Source organism: Phaeodactylum tricornutum, chromosome 16 (assembly GCF_000150955.2).
Source record: "Phaeodactylum tricornutum CCAP 1055/1 chromosome 16, whole genome shotgun sequence".
NCBI classification, from domain to species: domain Eukaryota; phylum Bacillariophyta; class Bacillariophyceae; order Surirellales; family Neidiaceae; genus Phaeodactylum; species Phaeodactylum tricornutum.
Genome location: NC_011684.1, coordinates 638,553 through 657,888, shown reverse-complemented (window position 1 = coordinate 657,888; position 19,336 = coordinate 638,553). Strand labels below are relative to the sequence as shown.

Below are 19,336 nucleotides of genomic sequence, written 5' to 3'. Positions count from 1 at the left end.
TCATGCTTTTGCTTCTTTCTTATTTCGAATTCTTAAAGGACGAATCGATCTCAGCGTACTATTGAAATGAACACGTCAGTGTGACATACATCGACGGATGCCGACTCCCGGACAGTTTCGAACCACCAAAAATCAACGCGGGCGTTCTGTCGAAGTGCCGCCTCTATAGCCTCTATTCTAGTGATCGTTGTATCACTGGGTTCCAACAAGCCAAGCAAGGTTGTTTCGTCTTTTGATCGGTGACATTTGTTGGAGCAAATCGTTTGTCTTCAAAAAGCATGAATGGTGGTGGTACGACCGCCGAAGAAGGAGAAAGGGCGAACGCCATAGCTGGGTTTATTCAAGTATGGACGGACGCGATTTTCAACGAGCAATGGAATAGAGCACATCAGCTCCTGGATGCCGTCACTGCATCCAATACGTCTCTGTTCCACACCAATCAAGAAATAAGTCGTTTGGGAGTTGTCACGCACAACTTGTGTGCAAACCCTGCTGCTCCCTTGGAGCTTTTCCGAAGGCTCTTGGCTGTGGCAGGAAAGCAACAGATATTGGAATACCGCGATCCCGGCTCCCGGCGCAACTGTTTTCATACAGCGGCAGAGTTTCTTGGTGATCGTTGCGATGTTTGGTCGCTCTTGCTGCAGGCTCGTCCCGCTGGGGTCCTGGAACGAGACGTCCACGGATCTCGTCCATTGGACATTTTAACGCGCGAAATCGTTCTCCGTGAACAATTCCTACATTCCCTATGGCCCCTGCAGCAAGTACAGACTCTCTCACCCTATTGGGAATCGGTCCGACGTCTGCTTATTATTCAGTATTCCTTACTACAACGAGAGTCTAACTGTGACATGAATAGCCGCGATTCGAAGACTCTAGTGCGATTACCGGTGCTACACGCCTGTTTTGCCTTGCCTGACGTTCCGGTCGAACTCCGTCAATTCGCTCTCGTTCGACACCATCGACAACTGGTAGTTCCCGATGTCTATTGCGGTAATCTTCCCTTGCACTGGGCCGTAGCACAACCTTGTCCGGATGAAGAAGATTTCGTCTTGGCGGAAATGATTCGTCTCGCACCGGAAGCAGCTCGTGTCCGAAATCGTGACGGGCACACGCCGTTTGATATTGCCGTTGCTCACGGTTCGCGGCGCTGGAAGTCAGGCTGCCGGGAGCTGATACAGGCGTTTCCAGAGTGTTTGCTGTTCCCAACGTTGTTGTCGTTTTCCACCAAACAGGATCAGCTTATCGAGTCTATACCTCTTCTGCTGACAGAACTGGCCGTCAAAGATGCCTTGGGAGTCGTCTTTTGTACGTTGCGCGGGAAACCGGACTTGTTCTTGAACCCAAGGTGAAGCTTTTGTTGTTTTTGAGTAGTGCTTGTGGACAATTGGTAAGCGCATATTCTAGTACGCGTACAGATATGCAAGCTTGGGGAAGAAGACACGTCAAACAGAAAATGTGTATGTTATCTGACTTCAAAATCCGAAAAGTCTGGACAATTATTGGATCATGTCTTTGTCGAAATGTTACCATCACCATACTCCTCATACCGCAAACTTTGCTCATGTATATAAATCGCGGGAGATAGGCGCCTGCCAACCAAAAAATATGATGCGAAACGTTGGCTCTCGCTACTCGCCTGCCGCCGTCCTATATGCAGGCGACCGCATTCACCCGTTCATGCCTACTTTTCATTTCCTTGAATTTAAACTTGTTTTGTTTTCGCATTGAAGCTGAGTCATCCTACCTACATAGGTTTAGCTAGTTCAAACACGATATCCTTTAGTAACATCCGGCTTATTATCGCTGTCAGCCGCTCTACACAAGCTATACTGTACCAAAAAAAGAAAAAGTCGGCAGATTCGTTACGGTTTGACTATGAGTCGTTCGTTTCTCTCGCGCGCTGGCTTTTTCTTGCGATGTCGATTTATGATACCATACTTGCTCCCGTTGCGCTGCTTTGGTTGGAAACTTCTCGACGTCAGTCGGAGACTACTTAATATATCCTTGGAGTGTGAAACAGTTGTATCTCCTATGAGATACTTATGTTGAAAAGCAAACCTCCAAGCGCTGGAGGAGAAGGTGTGTGGGTTCGGGTCGACTATCTGACGTCCATGATATATTATGATAGACATGACGAGAGAGACCAAGGACCAACGAGTTTCGAAATCCCGAAGCAGCGACATCACTATTTTTAGAAACAGCGCAACGCACGAACTACGCACACCGAACAGTTCACTGCCGCTTCGTAAAATTGATGCATCGACTTTCTGGTAGGTGATCGGCTTCGTAGTATTACATGAGACAAGGCATACTTTAGGTTGATTGACTCTGGCATGCAATCAACTGCTTCCTCCGAAGACCTCTCAAGGCCCCAGCATGTCAATCAGCAGCCCCCGCGGTGGCACTATCATGTGAGTTCCGATACGCTAGAATCCGTGCTATCTCGTCAAGGCGCGCTGGAGTCGATTGCAACGGTTGAACAATCTCACAGTCAGCGACGGAGATATGTTACCCATTCTATTTCTAACCATGCCAACTTCCATACCTTGCTTTTGTTGCGATTCCGGTCAAGGGCATTGATCCGATGCGGCATCAGCAACTACAGGGAGAAACTCCGTTTTCATTTCCCGCCTTGGATGGGGAAACAAGAATTGATCTCGGCGCGTACCAAAGACTAATCGTGACGAATTTGGACGTCAATGAGGCAGGCCGGGCTTATTTTAACTTAGGTCTACGGCTCATGCTTTCATACCAGCACGAAATGGCCTCCAAGTGTTTCCTGGCATCACTAGAAAACAGCCCAGACTGTGCTTTGGCCCACGGTCTTTTGGCACTATGTCATTCGCCGAACTACAACTTTAAGGGTGAAGCCTACTACGAGTCAGCCTGTCACTATGAAGACACAGACAAGCCTGATCTGCTCTGCGTCTTTCCTTCTCAGCAAGTCGCCGATCGACACAGTCGAATGGCTGTGGAGAAAATTGAGGAGTTGCGCAAGGCACACCGTAAACGCAAGGGGAAAAAGAAACAGAGGACGGTTCCTTCCAATAACGGCGAAAAGCTACCTTCTGTAATATCGGATGTAGAATGTCAGTGGCTTGCGGCGATTCGTGTATTGACGAGTTCTCCGGGTGTCGACCCAGACTTGAGCCACGATATTGTCGGTCGACCCTACTCCGACGCCATGCGAAAAGTATACGAAAAGTTCGACAACGATCCAGAAATCGCCTACGGTTTCGCGGAGTCATTGATGGTTTTGAATGCCTGGCAGCTATACGAGTATCCATGTGAGTCATATGCGCAGTCTAAGCGATTGTGATAACTACGCGTCGGTTCTTCGCCGTTACATACATTTGGAAATAATGTCACTCACAATGCTACTGGTTTCTTGGTTGGTTTCTCAGCCGGCAAGCCGCTCAGCCCGGATGTAGTGGAAACCCGAGCTGTGCTGGAGCGTTCGCTAAAAATTCATCCGCATCACGCCGGTCTGTGCCACATGTACGTGCACCTTTCCGAAATGTCAGCGCATCCCGAAAAGGCCTTGGCTGCCTGTCAGCCGCTCCGCGGAGAATTCCCCCATGCTGGACATCTGGTGCACATGGCAACGCACATCGACGTCTTGCTGGGTGACTACGAGTCCTGTGTGCACTTCAACTGTCAAGCCATCCGGGCCGATCGACATGTCATGGCGAGTAGTCCGGCAACGGCTGGTAAGGAAAGTTTTTACTTTGGATACATTGTACACAATTATCACATGGCCGTATATGGGGCCATTCTCGGAGGGATGCAAGGGAAAGCTATGGAATTGGCGGACGAGTTGAACGAACTTATCAACGAAGATATGTTCCGAGAGTTTCCCGATTTGACGTCATATTTGGAAAGCTATGCAGCTCTGGAAGTGCACATTATGGTTCGTTTTGGGCGCTGGAAGGAGATCTTGGAGTTAGAATTGCCGAAGGATCAGCGCCTGATGTTGTTTCGGGCCTGTACTCTGCGGTACGCCCGAGGCTTGGCGCTAGCTGCTCTAGGCCGCGTCGAGGAAGCCAACAAGGAGATGATGACGTTGGATGCGTTGCGGGTTGATCCCGAAGCGACGATGCGAATTTTGCACAACAATACCATTTTTGATTTGCTCGCGGTAGATTCTGTAATGCTGCACGGGGAAATTGCCTATCGAGAAGGACAATACGAAAAGGCGTTTGCACTGTTGCGGCAGTCCGTACAAATGCAGGATGACTTGGTGTTTGACGAACCGTGGGGTAAGATGCAACCAATTCGCCATGCCTTGGGTGGATTATTATTGGAACAGGGACTCTTGGAAGAGGCTATAGCGGTGTTTCGAAAAGATTTACATTTTCATCCCAAGAATCCTTGGGCCTTGGTTGGTTTGATTGAATGCTTGAAATGTCAACAGCCATGTTGCTGCGAAGCGACCGATCGAAATGCCGAGATTGCTATGCTGCAATCACAGCTTGCAATATGTCGCAGTGGTGAGCTGGCTGATTTTGATATAGAAGTACCGTGCGAGTGCTGTCAACGTTCACCGGGGCAAAATACAAACGAAACGCAAATCTTGGAATAGAAGGTGGTCTCGGTTTGCAATGTACCCGAAGGTCCCCATTCAAGCGCCTGAAACTAATGTGTAGCGGCTCAACAGTTAAAAGCGATAAGCGTTGGAACCGATACGGTTGCTAAAACTGTTTACATATGTGTGCAAGTATGCGTATGTACGTCTAACTCATACACCGCGATAGACGGTAGACTCAAGCGAGTGTTGCTAAGGAATGTTAGCGATCGGTGGTGGGGTACCCGTCAGCGATATTTCTCCCAAAATTTCTCTGTGTCCCACCTTGTGCAGACTGTGAGCCAGAGTTGGCTGACATTGAAATGAATTCCGCTCGCACTCATATGGGCTAGGCTGCACTGCTCGTGTCACTGTTTGGTTAGAAGACAGTTGGCACTTGCCTACGAAACTATCTATGTAGAAGTTAGATAGCCAGCTATCTGTAAATAGTTCGGTATTCCAGAGCCCTCGCTGCGTCGCTGTTAGTCGCAATCCTCTGCCCTGTTCAACTCTTTACCGAATGGTTCCCCTCGGGATCCGAGCTTCGTACCTCATTTCGGGAATGGGCATATCTCTTGCTTTCACGGTGTCGTTTTTCTCGCGCTTGCTGCGGACTCTAGCCCTCTTGCTTTCCGATTTACCTTCGACAGCCCATGTTCTGGTGTAGCGTGAATCGGTGATTTTGGTATATGGGCATAAATACGGACTGTTTGCTTGGATGCGCCATTAACGTTTCCTCAGTCTATAGATCGTGAGGATGAAAGTAAAACGCTCTCTAGCTTGTGGAGGATGGCTAACACTATATATAGTTAGTTAGCGTCGGCAATCGTTCGGCCAAGCCGGAGGATAGTCGCTGTAGACTGTAGTAATCGTTAGGGGTGGCATAGGCGTCGATGCATGCCCTCAGAAAGATAAACTCGGTCAATTCCTGGTGCTGAATGGCTTGGACAACCAAAAGGGAAAAGAGTAAAATTCATTCAAGTGTCCTGGATTGACAGTGAGACGGACCTATAGCTGGAGCGTGTCTGTAGCCCACACCAATGACTCTGTGACTCCCTACCAGTGCTGGAATTGTCTCGCGGCCTACGCCCTAACGGTGAAACTATATCCGTCCGTCCGCCCATACTTTCCTTTCAGTTAACAGTAAGCGCGAGTTGGAGTGGACTGTTTGTTATTGCTGCTCTCTACCTAGAGTGGTGACTCAATGTGAGTCGTGGCTGTTGAGGACGCTACTGCTGGATATGCCCTTTGGATTACTGTACACATGCCCGCTGGAGGTATCGGGACTGTGCGCTGCATGGTGACTGATAGTGGGAGAATATGACCGCGTGTCGACCCCCACCGCGCGCGGGGCAATTCCAATTCCTTCCCGAATCCGTTCCATGCGGGGCTCAGATGGGGCACCCTTCCTAATTTGAGATGGTAAGCCATTCCCGGAATCTGTTCTGGAGTGTTTCGGATCTGCGGGGCTCTGCGTAGACAACGCGTCCGATGGGTACCGAACGAAAACACGTTTGATTAGCTTTTCCTGTTTTCACCAGTTCCAACGCGGAAAGCCCTTTTACATGAGAAGCGTCGTCGGCGCACTGTTTACGAAACGCATTCCCAACTTACGGTGCCATCGATTCATTTTTTACTTGTGAAGCATCGACAGTGAACGAACTTTTAACTACCATCAAAGCATTCTTTCACAAACAGAAACTAACATCATGTTAACAACAACAACAACAACAACAACAACAACAACAACACCAGTAGACGAAGAAGCAGCCGCTATAACATTGACGACGAAAATGGAAGCGAAACGACGCAGGCATCCTTTGGATTCCGTTGGCAGAGTCCGCTTTTGCCAAAAATTGCGGCGGCATTCCGCGTTGCTCGTAGCGTTCCTGACGCTGCTGTTGCTGCCTACTCGAACACTGGCGAATATGAACCCGTGTCATTCCAGGAACAACGTCAAGTTGAAACCGTCCATGAATTGCACCAAAATCGTCGTTCCCAATGGATTCTGCAACGCTTGCAGCATTGGGGAAATCACTCCCACAGGTCATTACGTGGATTGTCGGAAAACCATGGCGATGGAAACTCCCGCTTGTCTCGCCATGATCCCGACCTATCTCGCTCTAAACCCCTGTGACACGGCTCGCATTACGGCATGGGATGAATACCAGAATGGCAACGCAGCAGCGAGAGAATTGGGACTGCAAAAGCTCGATTACTACGCGTATTCCGTTTGTGAACAGAGTACGTATTCATGTGTGTGTGTGTGTGTGTGTGTGTGTTTAGTCACTGACGTACCAAATCACAAAACTCCTCCGAATGATCTCACACGTACCAATATTCCTATATCTCTCCACATCGTACCAACCAATATCTACTAACTGTTAGGTTGCGATTGTATTCCGCAAGTGAACGCTGTCCCTGACCAACGCATTGTGCACACGGGACGGGGAAACTGTCCAGCACACACCTTCTACGACATTTGCAGAGTACTCCCCAAAGTCAAGCTCATCATTGGAGAAGGCACCACGAACGATGATGTGACCTCGTATCCCGAAGCCTGCGTCGGAGTGGGCAATTGGTTCCGTAGTCCGGCTTCCAACAATTGGGGCCAAAACCCTAACACGCCTTTGGAGCCAGCCATTACATACTTCTTGGATCGCCTGGTGGAATCGACGGAACTCACCAAACCAGCTTCGACGCTTTGGGATGAGTGCTTTCATCTGGAAACCAGTCAACGTCGCATTACCCAAGCCGAACCGGATTGGAATACAATCGCCACCAATGGAAATCCCATTTCCCGGCACGAAGCCTGCTTTGTTTCCGTTGGTCAAAAAGGATATCTACTGGGAGGGCGAAGTGCCGTGGGCGTGAGCGTATACGACTTTCGGACCAGATCGTGGTCGAATTTACCCCGGACGTTGGACGTTGTGTTGCATCATGCACAGTGTGTTGTATTGGACGGAAAAATATGGATGGTGGGGGCCTGGACGGGGAGATTTCCGAGGGAACCCAACGCGGATAAGTTCTACGTCTACGACCCCGCAACCAACTCGTGGGATGACACTCGTGCAATCATGTCGGACCAACGTAATCGGGGTAGTGCCGCTGTTGCCCTGTACAATGGCGAGATTTACGTGTCGCACGGAAACCGAGGTACGCGTGTACAAAGAAGATTGGCGACCGAATGATGCTGCGTGTGGCCACGTACACGTTGCGCGAGGACAGTCACTTCGTGACTGACGACCATACGCTAATGTCTTCTCACCTTCAAAACACACTATTTTCTCCTTTATGCAGGTGGTCACAACACCAAAGCTCTCGTACTCGGTTTATTTGACGTGTACAATCCGGCGACCAACACGTGGAGGGCACTACCGGACGCGCCTAACCCACGCGATCACACCGGCGGTGGTATCTTGACGGACTCCTCCGGTGATACACTCTTTTGCGTGTCTGGTGGACGAGATTCTAGCCATCCTGTTTTCTTTAACGAGTTCGTCCTACCGACCGACTGCTACAATTTTCAATCGGAAGAATGGGAGGTACGCGCAAACATTCCGACACCCCGTGCAGGTTCAGCGTACGGCATTACATGTGACGGGCGGCTCATGGTAGCAGGTGGGGAAGGGAATGATGTCGCGTGGGATACAGTGGAGGTCTTCAACGGAGAAGTATGGGAAACATTTCCCAGTCTGAAAACAGCAAGGCACGGTACTGGGCTCGCTATGGACTGTGGATGTTCCCAAATTCACATAGCCAGTGGCTCAGGTAAACAAGGTGCTTTCGATTTGGCCTCGACGGAAACGTTTTTTCTCCAAGGTGTTGACGAATCATGCAGTTCCTCACCAATTCCGGTACCTACCAATTCCCCTCCACCTCCGACGCCGGCAGTACCAACGATGCCGCCGACAATATCGCAGGTTGTCAACAACGAAACGAGTACAGTGCCCTCACCTATAGCGATAGCTCCAACCGCTGCCCCTCTTACTCAACCCACCAGTAACCCCGTCGAAGTATCGGATTTTTCACTTTTTATCAATGCGGGTCAGAACAATCAGGACGTTACTGACGGCAGCGGAAGTACCTGGGTTTCGGATCGTTACGCCAACCGAGGAAACCTTTTTAAAACGAAACTCAACAATCCGATCCTCAGCATGCCCAACCCTGGCATGGAAGAAGTGTACCGGAGCTCGCGCTGGTTTAGTGGTACAGATTTTACTTACACTATTCCGAGTCTCGAACCAGCTCTGTACCAAGTACGTCTCCACTTTGCGGAAGTCTACCAGCCTGCACAATCCGTTGGATCCCGTCGATTCAACGTCGAGATTCAAGGCAGTCCCGTGCTGACGGACTTTGATATTTTTCTAGAGGCTGGTAGTTTTACAGCTCTGGTGCGAGAATTTACTGTTTTGGTAGATTCGGGTCAGCTTGCAATCACCTTTGTCAAGGGACTTGCTGAGAACCCCATGATTACAGCAATTGAAATACGAGTAGCTCCGACAACGCCAAATCCAACAGATGTTCCGTCCTGGTTTCCAAGCAATGCACCGAGTGAGACTCCCAGTATCTCATTCGAGCCAACGTCCCTGTCTAGCGCTCCAACCAGCGTCCCCTCGCTCGCTCCTAGTATTCGGGGCGCACCAATTTCGGTGTCGTCGAGTGCGTCACCGGTTGTGCCATCGCAATTCCCCATTGAGTCCGGACCTGAGCCCTACCAACTGTTTATAAACGTTGGTGGAACGGTTGACACACTGGATGGACTAGGAAGACAATGGGTTCGAGACCAGTACGGCACTCCAGCGCAATCTTTCACTATGCCAAATAGCGCGATTTCAAATATGGCAGCCTCGGGAATGGAGACAATCTATAGACAACAGAAATGGTTAAGTGGTGCGTTCACATACACGATCCCCGATCTAATCAGCGGCTCATACTTAGTCAAGCTTCACTTTGTGGAGGGCTTTTCTGGGGCTTTCAAAGTTGGTGCCCGCAAGTTCAACGTCATTTTACAAGGTACAACAGTTTTGGCTGATTTTGACGTCTTCAAAGAAGCAGGTGGAAGCTATGCTGCAGTGAGTCGACAGTTTGTTGCTGTCGTCAATGCCGGCACAATTGCAATCACTTTCGCCAAGGGGGGCAGCAATAACCCCACCGTCTCTGCAATTGAGATTCAGTCACTATCCACGACGCAGGCCCCCATGGGCCTACCGACATCTATCCCATCTGGAGCGCCAACGCGTATTGATTCCGCTGTACCTACAGCTGATAACTCGAATAGGCCGAGCCAGCAACCTTCGAAATCTACGTCCGTGTCGCCATCGGTCAATCCATCGATCTCATCTGGGCCAAGTACCAACAGCGTCTCTCCTTCAGCTGTCGGATCAATATTGACACCGAATACTGTGTCCGCGGCACCAACTACGACACCGAGCATCCCAAGGTTTCCTTCACTGCAACCAAGCAATATCCCGATTTCTTCACCCGAGTTTCAGATGCGAGTAAGTGTTGGCAGCAATATTGATGTTGTTGACGGAAATGGAAATACATGGTTAGCGGACTCCCCCTATTGTACCGGCAAGGTGTATCGTGTTGGCGATGAAATTGCTGGCACGCAACTCGGTCAACAAGAAGTTTACCGAAGCCAACGCTGGGAAAATGGTGCCATGTCCTGCGTCGTGCCGAATCTGAGCGCCGGAGCCTATGAAGTACGACTACATTTCTCTGAGAACTATGGCCCAAACATGAACGCAGGCCGCCGTTTGTTTGATGTCTCGCTACAGGGACGGCTCGTACTGGGCAATTTTGATATTTTTACTGAGGCCGGGCTTGGGCTAACCGCTGTCATTCGTCAGTTTGACGTATCGGTTGATCAAACTGGGACTTTGACGGCCATATTTAGCAAAGGCATGATTGAGAATCCGACGGTGTCTGCGATTGAAATCCTTTCAATTCGTGAGCCGGCCATCCAGATGCCAAGTCTTTCGCCAATTACCGCCGATTCTTTCCCAAGCCAGGCTCCTTCTGAAGAATTTTCTGCTTTGCCCTCTTCCCGTCCTTCTCTTTCCCCAAGTGCGGCTATGAGTTTGTCCCCGACTGGAAGACCGTCGAATGTCCCGGGTAACGGGGATTCTTCGATTGTTGATTCATCAGAGATTCCCAGTGAATCCCCCCCTACGAGTGCATCGGCATCTACGACCTCTCCCTTGTCAAACAGCTCCAGCGCTTTACCATCTGAAACAGAATCTCATTTTCCAAGCGTTGCACCTTCCAAAAGCCGTGGCGCATCTCCAGCAGTGAGCGAATCTTACATTCCAAGTGTGGTACCTTCCGAAAACCCCAGCGTATCTCCAATAGTGAGGGAATCTTACATTCCAAGTGTTGGACCTTCCGAGAGCCCTAACGGATCGCCATTTCGAATGGAATCTCACTTTCCAAGTGTGGTACCGTCCGAAGCCCCAAGCGTATCTCCAGCAGTGAGTGAATCTTTTATTCCAAGTGTTGGACCTTCCAATAGTCCTAGCGGATCGCCGTCCGGAATGGAATCTCCGGTTCCAAGTGTTGGACCTTCCGATATTCCTAGCGGATCGCCATCCGTAATGGACTCTCAGGTTCCAAGTGTTGCGCCTTCAAAAAACCCCAGTGTATCTCCATCAGTGAGCGAATCTCACTTTCCAAGTGTCGCACCTTCCGATATTCCTAGCGGATCGCCGTCCGGAGCGGATTCTCTTTTACCGAGTGTTATGCCTTCCAGCAGCCCCAGCGAATCTCCATCAGTGAGCACAATTCCAAGTGTCGGACCTTCCGACAGCCCTACCGAATCTTGATCAAATGTAAAAGAATAGACTTGAAGAGAAGTTTAAAAAAGTCGCCGGTTGGCTTTTGACCATCCAGTGTCATTGCGTATTGACAGTCGATTCATCGAAGGGCACCGTTTGGAACAGATGACACTATTTGTATCTTAAAGACTACATAAAAGCTGACAGTCAATAGTTTGAGGAATACCGACCCGTTGTTCTTCCCATTGTCTACAAAATGATATCTTCTTCAGTTCATTCGTATTTGTCCCCACTGTGACACTTTCTCTTCAGATACAGTTGACATTATGTAAAGCCTGCAGAACAGATTTGGTCGACTGGTCGACTTTTTAGCACAACTTGCCGTCATCTCTATCAAACGTGTTTTCTGATTGAAAAGAATCAGCTGGCGTGCAGGGCGTGCGTAAACAGCGCAATTGCCATTTTCACCTCTTCCGGCCAACAAACTAGCGCACTATTTGATATGCCTATCTACCACGCCTTTTTCGCTGGACCACGGTGCATTTTGTAGTGCTCTGAAATAGTCAATATTGGTTCCAACTATTTTTGTTTCGGGATGGTATAAAGAAAGTACGGTTCCCTGCGACTACGAGAGACTACGTAGTAGCAAAGACGACAACAAACGAAAAGCAGATTCGAACAAATCAATAAATAGAACTTGCTATAAAATTCCGCGAAAGACAGCGTCTCTGTAAAACCATTTTCGTACTCTCAGCCAACAACGTGCACGATTTTCCACAAATCCTTCGTCACACCATTACTTCTGTGCGAGACCCAATCAGCACCGCACCAATCTAAATCAATCTTTCATCATTTGTTCCACGACTTGAGAGACCGAGACTTCATCTGACGAGTCAACGCCAATATTTGCCGCCTCAAGGCGCTCTAGAATCTCCACCATGACCGCATCATTGTGGAACCCAAGCTCGTGCAACTGATCGAGCTGCACAAACCATCGCTGCAATTGGGCGTGGGGTACGGACGCAGAGCCCTCAATCGACGAGACGACGGTAGGGACTGAAGCAACCGACGAAAAACTTTCGGAAGATGGACAATCATTCACTCCGTCTGATTGGGTCAGCATAGACAAGTTTTCGTTTGCATGACTGCTAATGGCGCTGTTGAACAAAGCAGATCCGATCACTTGAGCGGCACGGGCCAGCGCCTCGTCATCGGCAACAACTTCCCAACTATGATGACTGGCGTCATCTTTCGTTGTTGCTTCGCCGTCAACGATTGTCGCGCCATGTTCCGTTTCGCCGCTTGGTTCAACAACAACGTTCTGCTTCTCCTCTTGCTCCTCATCCGCATCTTCGTCGTTCTGCGAATAGGAGGTCTCACGGCTGAGTTCCAGATTAAAGTCTTCAATCGCTTGTGCAACCTTGTCCAAGGTCTCGCCCAACACAGCCGCAATATCTCCGCTACCGACAGCATCATTGGCGAAGCAATCCGCCACTACTTGCGAATCCGTGGCCGTTTTCTGAATCATCGCCTCGTCAGGTTCCACTTCCAGAACGTCGTCCACAGCCTCCACCGTCTGCTGCAAAGGCTCTGATTCCTCGTTCAAAATCCCTTCTTCTAGCGCGGCCGAATTTTGATTCAAGAATTTAAATTCTGCGGATTTCTTGTCCGTAGGCTGGATATCTTGCATGCTGCGTCGAATAGCTTCCTTGAGGGCTAAATCGACATTCTCTTCGGAAAGGTACGAGGGTGCCGGCACGTGTGTAGGGAAACTAAAGGGAAAGGTCTTGCCTGACGAAAGAGGAGGATCCGGTAGCGGCGATGCGTTTGGAGGAGACGACATTGGCTGGTCATCCGAACCACTTGTAGGAGAAACAGAGGGTCCTTGAGGGTGCGCACCGTGATGATGGTGGTGTGCACGATGAAAGCCTCGTGGTCCACACCGTCCACGACCGCGGCCACAGGAACCACGAGGACGTCCTGCACCGGCAGTGCCGCTATGCAAGCGCAGGTGTCGACTGTGCCAGCGTTCTTGGAAGGGGCGGTCGCGATCTGTTGACCCAATGAGAAAAAGTAGACTGCGTCAGAACAAGTCGATACATAGCACAAGCATGGGTGTTCGCTCGGTTCGTCTAAACGTACCCATTTCGACAGCTTCAAACTGAATTTCGTCCCCTTTGTAATTCAGCTTGCACTTGCCGCAGAGATCATAGTCGGGCAAGTTAGTGGCGTGAAAGCGCTTTCCCACGATGGGAGTCGTCAAACAAGCATCGCAGGTGTGACGTCCATGAATGAACGGACGTGTATGCGTGCATTCTGCAGGAGGCTTTCGGTTGTCGGTCTCGCCCGACTGCTTGGCGGCTATACGTTCCGACAATGATTGCACGTGTCCGGAGAGGGTCAAGACACCCACGGCCAGAACATCCACCATGGTTTCCACCAACTTGTCGACGTGGATATTCTTCGGAGACGAAGGTTGAGCGACGAAAGCTTTCGTTCCTATATTCGACGCAGGTGATGGGGTAGAGTGTTCCGTCGGAGCGGATTCGTTTGATTCCTCTACTGGTTCACGACGTGTGGTTGGCTGTGGAAGAAGAGTCTGGGTGGAGACGGAAGCGCGGCTCGAGACGGGGACTTGTTCCTCCTTGAGCCCCCTGGGCGTCACCAACGGTTCCGGCGCTTTACGGATGGAGTCGTCCTCGCCAACGTGACTGGCCTTGAGTTGAACGGTTGCCGTCACTTTGACGTTGCCTTCCTCCTGGTAGAGCTGAAAGGCTTCGTAGAGATCTTCGTTGGAAGCAATACCGATTCGATCCCCATCGGGATCGTGGTACATCAAACCAACTTTGTAGAGATCGTACGCATCCGCCGCGCTCTGGAAATCTTCCCGTTCCGTCGCGTACTGGATAGCCCGGATCTGGACTTGCTGGTATTCCTTCGTCGTGTTACTGTCGGTCAAGCGTACACGGTGGTAAAACCCGGAGTCTGTCGCAGCAATTTTCAACGTTCCCAAAGAACAAGACGCTGCGTGAGTTACTTTCAACCCAAACCGCTACCAACCGCTACCAACTAACCGTAAAACATGACAATGCAACGTGTACTACACAAACATCTACGAGACTTATGTGGACTGGTCACCCTGCCGTATGTATCTACCGTGCGGCACCCACGGAACGAAATTCTTCATTCGTGTTGTCCGTACCGAACAGTGAACGCGTCCAAACACACGAACACACGAACTGTAAAGAACAATACCCTGTCAACACGTACCGGTGCCGTCCTTGGCTTGGATCGTCAACTTGATGACGACCTTGCTTTTCAACAAGGGAGGAATTGTCATACTTTACAAAAACCTGGCAGTTGCAACAACTACGAACGAAACAAACAATCCAAATATGGTACCGCAATTGGATTGTTCCGTCACCGAAACACGGCAAAGAATTTCTTGTGTGGCGGTATCATGCGGGTGTCAATCACACACGGGCACTCACTCGTCTACACCAGCGACCCCGCGGTAGACGCTCGCGCGTAGGGAATAATGAATTTCCTACGATGCCACAGAGTAGTGAGGGACCTCCCACGACACAACGTATCCTACACGGAGTAGAACTAGTACTACAGGCCACGGTACGCGGAGGACGCAGAGTTAAGTCCGGGTTTTCTGAGGAGGGATCCCTCACGAAGCGGCCTGAACCCAAGGGAAGATCCGCGAACACGATTGTAGGGTTAGGGTCGATACGTGTACCTTCCCCGAATTCCGATTGCACTGTTCGCCCCTAGCCAATCCTAGGGTTCAAAAAGGCTAACTGTAACATTAGTAACAGTAACGTAGTCCCTTGTCACACACGCGAAGAGTTCGAAAACCCTAGACTGTGTGTGACGTGTGACGGGAAACGGGAAACGTAAGAATCACGAAAGGTTGCGATTCCATTCCGTCAAACGGACAAGCCGAACAATTCTCATTCTCGGTTGTCACTTGTCACCTAACCGACGGTAACACCCTTTTTTTTGTATTACACTGTAACACACGCCTGACCAAGAGTGACTAGACTGCGCCCCATTTGCATTCGAACTCACGGAAAAATTTCGCCTCTCCGGTGCGCGGACTGCCTGGCATTGTGGCACATCGATTGATTCATCGTACCGTACCGCCCGAACAGTATGCCGCAAAAGTTCCTAGACAAGCTGGTGCAGAATCGCTTCCAATCTGCCAAACAGTTGCGGAAACTGTTGCAAGAGGGTCTCCATGATGCCAAACGCGCTCGTCATCGACCGTACAAACCCCGACGGCATCGCAATGCTCCCAAATATCTCAAAGGCGTCCACAACGGCGTCTACTATCGCATCAGACTCCCTCAACAGAGGTCTCTGCCAGATCTACAAAAAATACCTTCCCCGACGCTCCCTCCCAAAGCTTTCAAACCCCTTCCCCCCAAGGAAAGTCACAAAGCGCAAAGCCGTAAAGAAGGTTTCGAAGACTTTTGGAAACGCGCACGCTTCTGGTGGAAAGAAAATTACCCCGTTGTCATTCTCAACTTTGGGTCCATCTGCACACTCACCGGGTTCACCCGCTCGGACGTGCTCGAACTCCGCGTCCTATCAGTAGTGGGATCTCTCGGTTCGGCCGTTTATAACCTCACTCGGAAACCTATACTCGTTGCGCCCCTTCTCTGGAGCGCCACCTTTGCCGCCGTCAACGGCTACAAAATATTCGAAATCATCCGCGAACGCAAAGGCACCGTCCGACTCTCGGCTGAACAGGAAACGTGGTACACCCGCTTCTTTATGCCGCACGGAGTTACACCCAAACAGTTTGAAGCCATTCACAATCGAGCCCAAATATTCCGACTGCAACAAGGCTCTTGTTTGATTAAGCAACACGACAAATTGGAATACGTTTATCTCATTGTGGACGGCACGACACGGGCGAGTATTCTGGGACGTCACCTGACGGCGGCATCCGTCACTCCTGTAGCATACAAGGAAAAGGAAGGTGGGGCTTCGGGAGCCTGGGTAGGTGAAATGGCCTTTCTGGAAGCGTACTGGAACACGGAGCAAGGCCAGAAACACCAACACTCGGACGATGCCCCGTCCAGCGCACAACCACCACAGCGTCAAGGACGGGCGGCTACGCAAAGTGATCACCCGCACGCACCTTTGGCACTCGCCGAAGCGGCCGCAGCCGCCGTATCCGCGAAGGACGCCGTCGCGGTTCAAGGCAGTGCTGCCACCCGCTCCACCTCGAACGTATTAAAATCATCGCATTCGCTGTACACCATTGTAGCCAAGGAGGACTGCGTCGTTATGCGCTGGTCGCATGCCGATATGGAAGCACTCATGGCGCGGTCGACCGATCTGCGGGCCGCCATGACACGGGCCATGACGGCTGCTATTGTGGGCAAGGTAAGTGGCCCTGTTGTTTTACCAGCAATTGTAAACGGAAAGGCGTTTCTCACTTTTCCGGACTTCCGTTTCGACGCTGTTATCTGTGGTTGTTATTCTATTGCGTACAGGTCATCAACTTTACCGTAAGCAAGAGTAGTGCCCTTCCAACCTGGTCAACGTGGTTGGATGACTGGAAGCACAATGCGGGTGCTCGTATCTCGGTACAGCAAAGACCCACGCCGGTCAAGTATCTAGTGCCTGGCGAAGGCGAAGACGAGATGATTGACAAACGTGGCAACGTGGAGAATCATGACCGAAGAACGCTCCCCGAAAGCGTCCAGACGTACCCTACCTATCGATAGTACCGGATGCTGTTGGCAGGATTTGCTGTGTCATGGTACGAAAACAAGCAAGCACGGGATTGCTCTAATCCAGCTAATTTGTTGTTGTTGTTGCTTTGTTAGTAGTAATAAAAGGCTGTGTGTAGGTATGCATGTAGGTAGTAGACCTGTTGGTAACGTAGGATTGCTAGTACGTGTTTGTTGCATGGCCGGCCGACCACTACTAGCTTATAGTAGTTCAATACTTGGGATCGGGTACGGTCCATCCCTGCGCCTTCAAGGCGGTACCAAGGTATTCGAGTCGCTTTTGGTTGACGCCAAAGTCGGAATCTCCCACACGCGAGGCGCTGCGGACTTGAACGTTGGCGCCGTTGTCCACAATCTGCAGAGTAAGGTCATCCACAAAGGGTTTCCCGCCGTTGAAGAATTTGGCAAATTTGCCGATACCCGACTTGTACTCGATTCGTGCGGTCCCGGCTTTGGTCAAATCGTCCTGTACGAGTTCCCATCCGCCCTTATCGACGTCTTGCTGTCCGGCTTGTGGATACTCCAAGAGGACGGCCCGGATCGTCTGGGCGACATCGGCTTGCGACGGCGTGACGCCTGCCGGAGGCGTCCAAGTCGTGCGGATACAGTTTTTGGATCCTTTGGGACAGGCTTCAATGGCGTTCGCGGCGGTAGACGTGCCGAAACCCACGAGTGCGGCCGAGGCCGCGGCGCCGAACGCCCGACGCGACAACGACGGTGGCGTGGGGGTCTGGTAGGACAGCGCTGCGGGAATGAACGCCGCCAACAGGAGTGCGGACAATGCGTGGCGTAGGAACATGGTGAGGCGAGCGAATACGCGATTTTCCGATGGTTAGTGCCGAGGAAACAAACCAACAAACGAGCTTGTAGAATGTGGAGTGTGGGATACGGCAGGGACCTACCTACCTATTGACATCACCTCATTCCACCGTTTATATTAGCAACGCATAGCCCTACCCATACCCCTCCAAACCTACTGTTTGCTAGCTACTAGTAGCGCCTCCTTACCTCATCACAAGTCATGATCGTAACCTCACAGTCAGTCTGTCTCCTATGCAGATGGAAATGAACACGATTCGTTCCTTTAGGAAATCGAAAGTCCGTGATTCAAAGTCAGACCACTGACGTATGCGCCAGTTACACGTGCATTTTGGGATATTCCTTTCTTAGCCCCATCATGTCCTCCGGATGGTTTCTCCTGTCATACAAGACATATCAAAAATACCCCGTGATTTCACTCCGACACTCACTCTTTATCAGCACTACAAAGTAATCTTCGGCGAGAGTTGTGCTATCGGTGAGCTATCGCAACTGTACTCGAGGACCGGCCGTCCGAGATCCGTCACTTCGGAATGCAACAAGAGTCAGGTACAAAAAAATGGTCGTGAACATTGCTTCGTGTTGGAACGCAAGTAGGCGGTAAAGTAAATGCGCTTCTTTTGTGTGCTGGTGTAGCAGTCCATTAGAAATATCTTTCCTGTTAGCTTACGCATCTTTTGGATAGGCAATCACGGGTATTAGTCGGTCTCGTGCGAACGTACAAGGCACCTTCAAAAACAAACACAAGATGCTAGGTCAAAGGTAGGAGGTATGGTAGAGAGACTTTTCGTACGAAAACAGGTTGGTCGTCTTTGACTTTGATATACAAATTGATGTATTTGAAGTGCCAATACTACAGTCTTCGAATATAAAATTTTGATCTTGTGATTGTTTGACTTACTACAGGTATTCATCGACGAAGACGTATCACACAGTTTCTCTTTTTCTTTGCTTATTCATTCTCGTGAACTCTTTCCGGGGGTTGCGCTTTCAGGTTGATCTGCTTCCAGGCATTCTACCATTCGCAAATACTTTCTTCAAAACTTATCAAACTGGGTCGCATTTTCGACGGGGACGTGGACGGGGCACTAGACGGGGCAGGAGACGGGGCACTAGACGGATTACTAGACGGTGCCACCGATGGCAAGCTCAACGGGGCACTGGATGGAGACGAGGTCTTACGCCCAGGCCTATTCAGTCGACCCATCATTTTTGGGTTTGTTCGCATCCGAAGTGTACGATCTGGGTGTTGGTTTCCCTTTTCGAGCTGTTTGAACTTTGAAAGTGAGACGGGGTTCGTGGCGTGACTGACTGATTGAAATACCTGGCTGGCAAGTTGCCATCTTCGCTAGACGTACCGTGGGCAAATGGGACGAAGCCGCTAGTGTTTTGGTGAGCAACACCCAGGCTGTTAGGAGAAG

At 50.4% G+C, this 19,336-nt stretch overlaps 6 protein-coding genes across 6 annotated transcripts; 4 read left to right on the top strand and 2 right to left on the bottom strand.

Moving 5' to 3' along the window:
* Nucleotides 1-182: 182 nt before the first annotated feature.
* Nucleotides 183-1,349, top strand: PHATRDRAFT_48255 (predicted protein; the record flags this gene model as incomplete). Its single annotated transcript, XM_002182695.1, has 1 exon — nucleotides 183-1,349. Exon 1 carries the CDS (start codon nucleotides 279-281, stop codon nucleotides 1,347-1,349), a length of 1,071 nt encoding a protein of 356 aa, XP_002182731.1. The 5' UTR covers nucleotides 183-278.
* Nucleotides 1,350-2,584: 1,235 nt separating this feature from the next.
* Nucleotides 2,585-4,582, top strand: PHATRDRAFT_38668 (predicted protein; the record flags this gene model as incomplete). Its single annotated transcript, XM_002182694.1, has 2 exons — nucleotides 2,585-3,287; nucleotides 3,405-4,582. The coding sequence occupies 2 exons, from the start codon at nucleotides 2,585-2,587 to the stop codon at nucleotides 4,580-4,582; spliced, it is 1,881 nt and encodes a 626-aa protein (XP_002182730.1).
* A 2,054-nt stretch (nucleotides 4,583-6,636) lies between these two features.
* On the top strand, nucleotides 6,637-11,873 carry PHATRDRAFT_48253 (predicted protein; the record flags this gene model as incomplete). The annotated part of the gene is made up of 5 exons (XM_002182693.1): nucleotides 6,637-6,808; nucleotides 6,953-7,720; nucleotides 7,865-9,819; nucleotides 9,846-10,065; nucleotides 10,121-11,873. The coding sequence occupies 5 exons, from the start codon at nucleotides 6,637-6,639 to the stop codon at nucleotides 11,389-11,391; spliced, it is 4,386 nt and encodes a 1,461-aa protein (XP_002182729.1). The 3' UTR covers nucleotides 11,392-11,873.
* Nucleotides 11,874-12,006: 133 nt separating this feature from the next.
* PHATRDRAFT_48252 (predicted protein) lies at nucleotides 12,007-14,839 on the bottom strand. The gene is made up of 3 exons (XM_002182541.1): nucleotides 14,614-14,839; nucleotides 13,486-14,328; nucleotides 12,007-13,395 (listed from the first exon to the last, which is right to left on the bottom strand). The coding sequence occupies exons 1-3, from the start codon at nucleotides 14,681-14,683 to the stop codon at nucleotides 12,182-12,184; spliced, it is 2,127 nt and encodes a 708-aa protein (XP_002182577.1). The 5' UTR covers nucleotides 14,684-14,839; the 3' UTR covers nucleotides 12,007-12,181.
* Nucleotides 14,840-15,504: 665 nt separating this feature from the next.
* On the top strand, nucleotides 15,505-17,090 carry PHATRDRAFT_38665 (predicted protein; the record flags this gene model as incomplete). The annotated part of the gene is made up of 2 exons (XM_002182692.1): nucleotides 15,505-16,746; nucleotides 16,857-17,090. The coding sequence occupies 2 exons, from the start codon at nucleotides 15,505-15,507 to the stop codon at nucleotides 17,088-17,090; spliced, it is 1,476 nt and encodes a 491-aa protein (XP_002182728.1).
* An 83-nt stretch (nucleotides 17,091-17,173) lies between these two features.
* On the bottom strand, nucleotides 17,174-17,949 carry PHATRDRAFT_48250 (predicted protein). Its single transcript, XM_002182540.1, has one exon. The coding sequence runs from the start codon at nucleotides 17,893-17,895 to the stop codon at nucleotides 17,308-17,310; it is 588 nt and encodes a 195-aa protein (XP_002182576.1). The 5' UTR covers nucleotides 17,896-17,949; the 3' UTR covers nucleotides 17,174-17,307.
* Nucleotides 17,950-19,336: the final 1,387 nt, after the last annotated feature.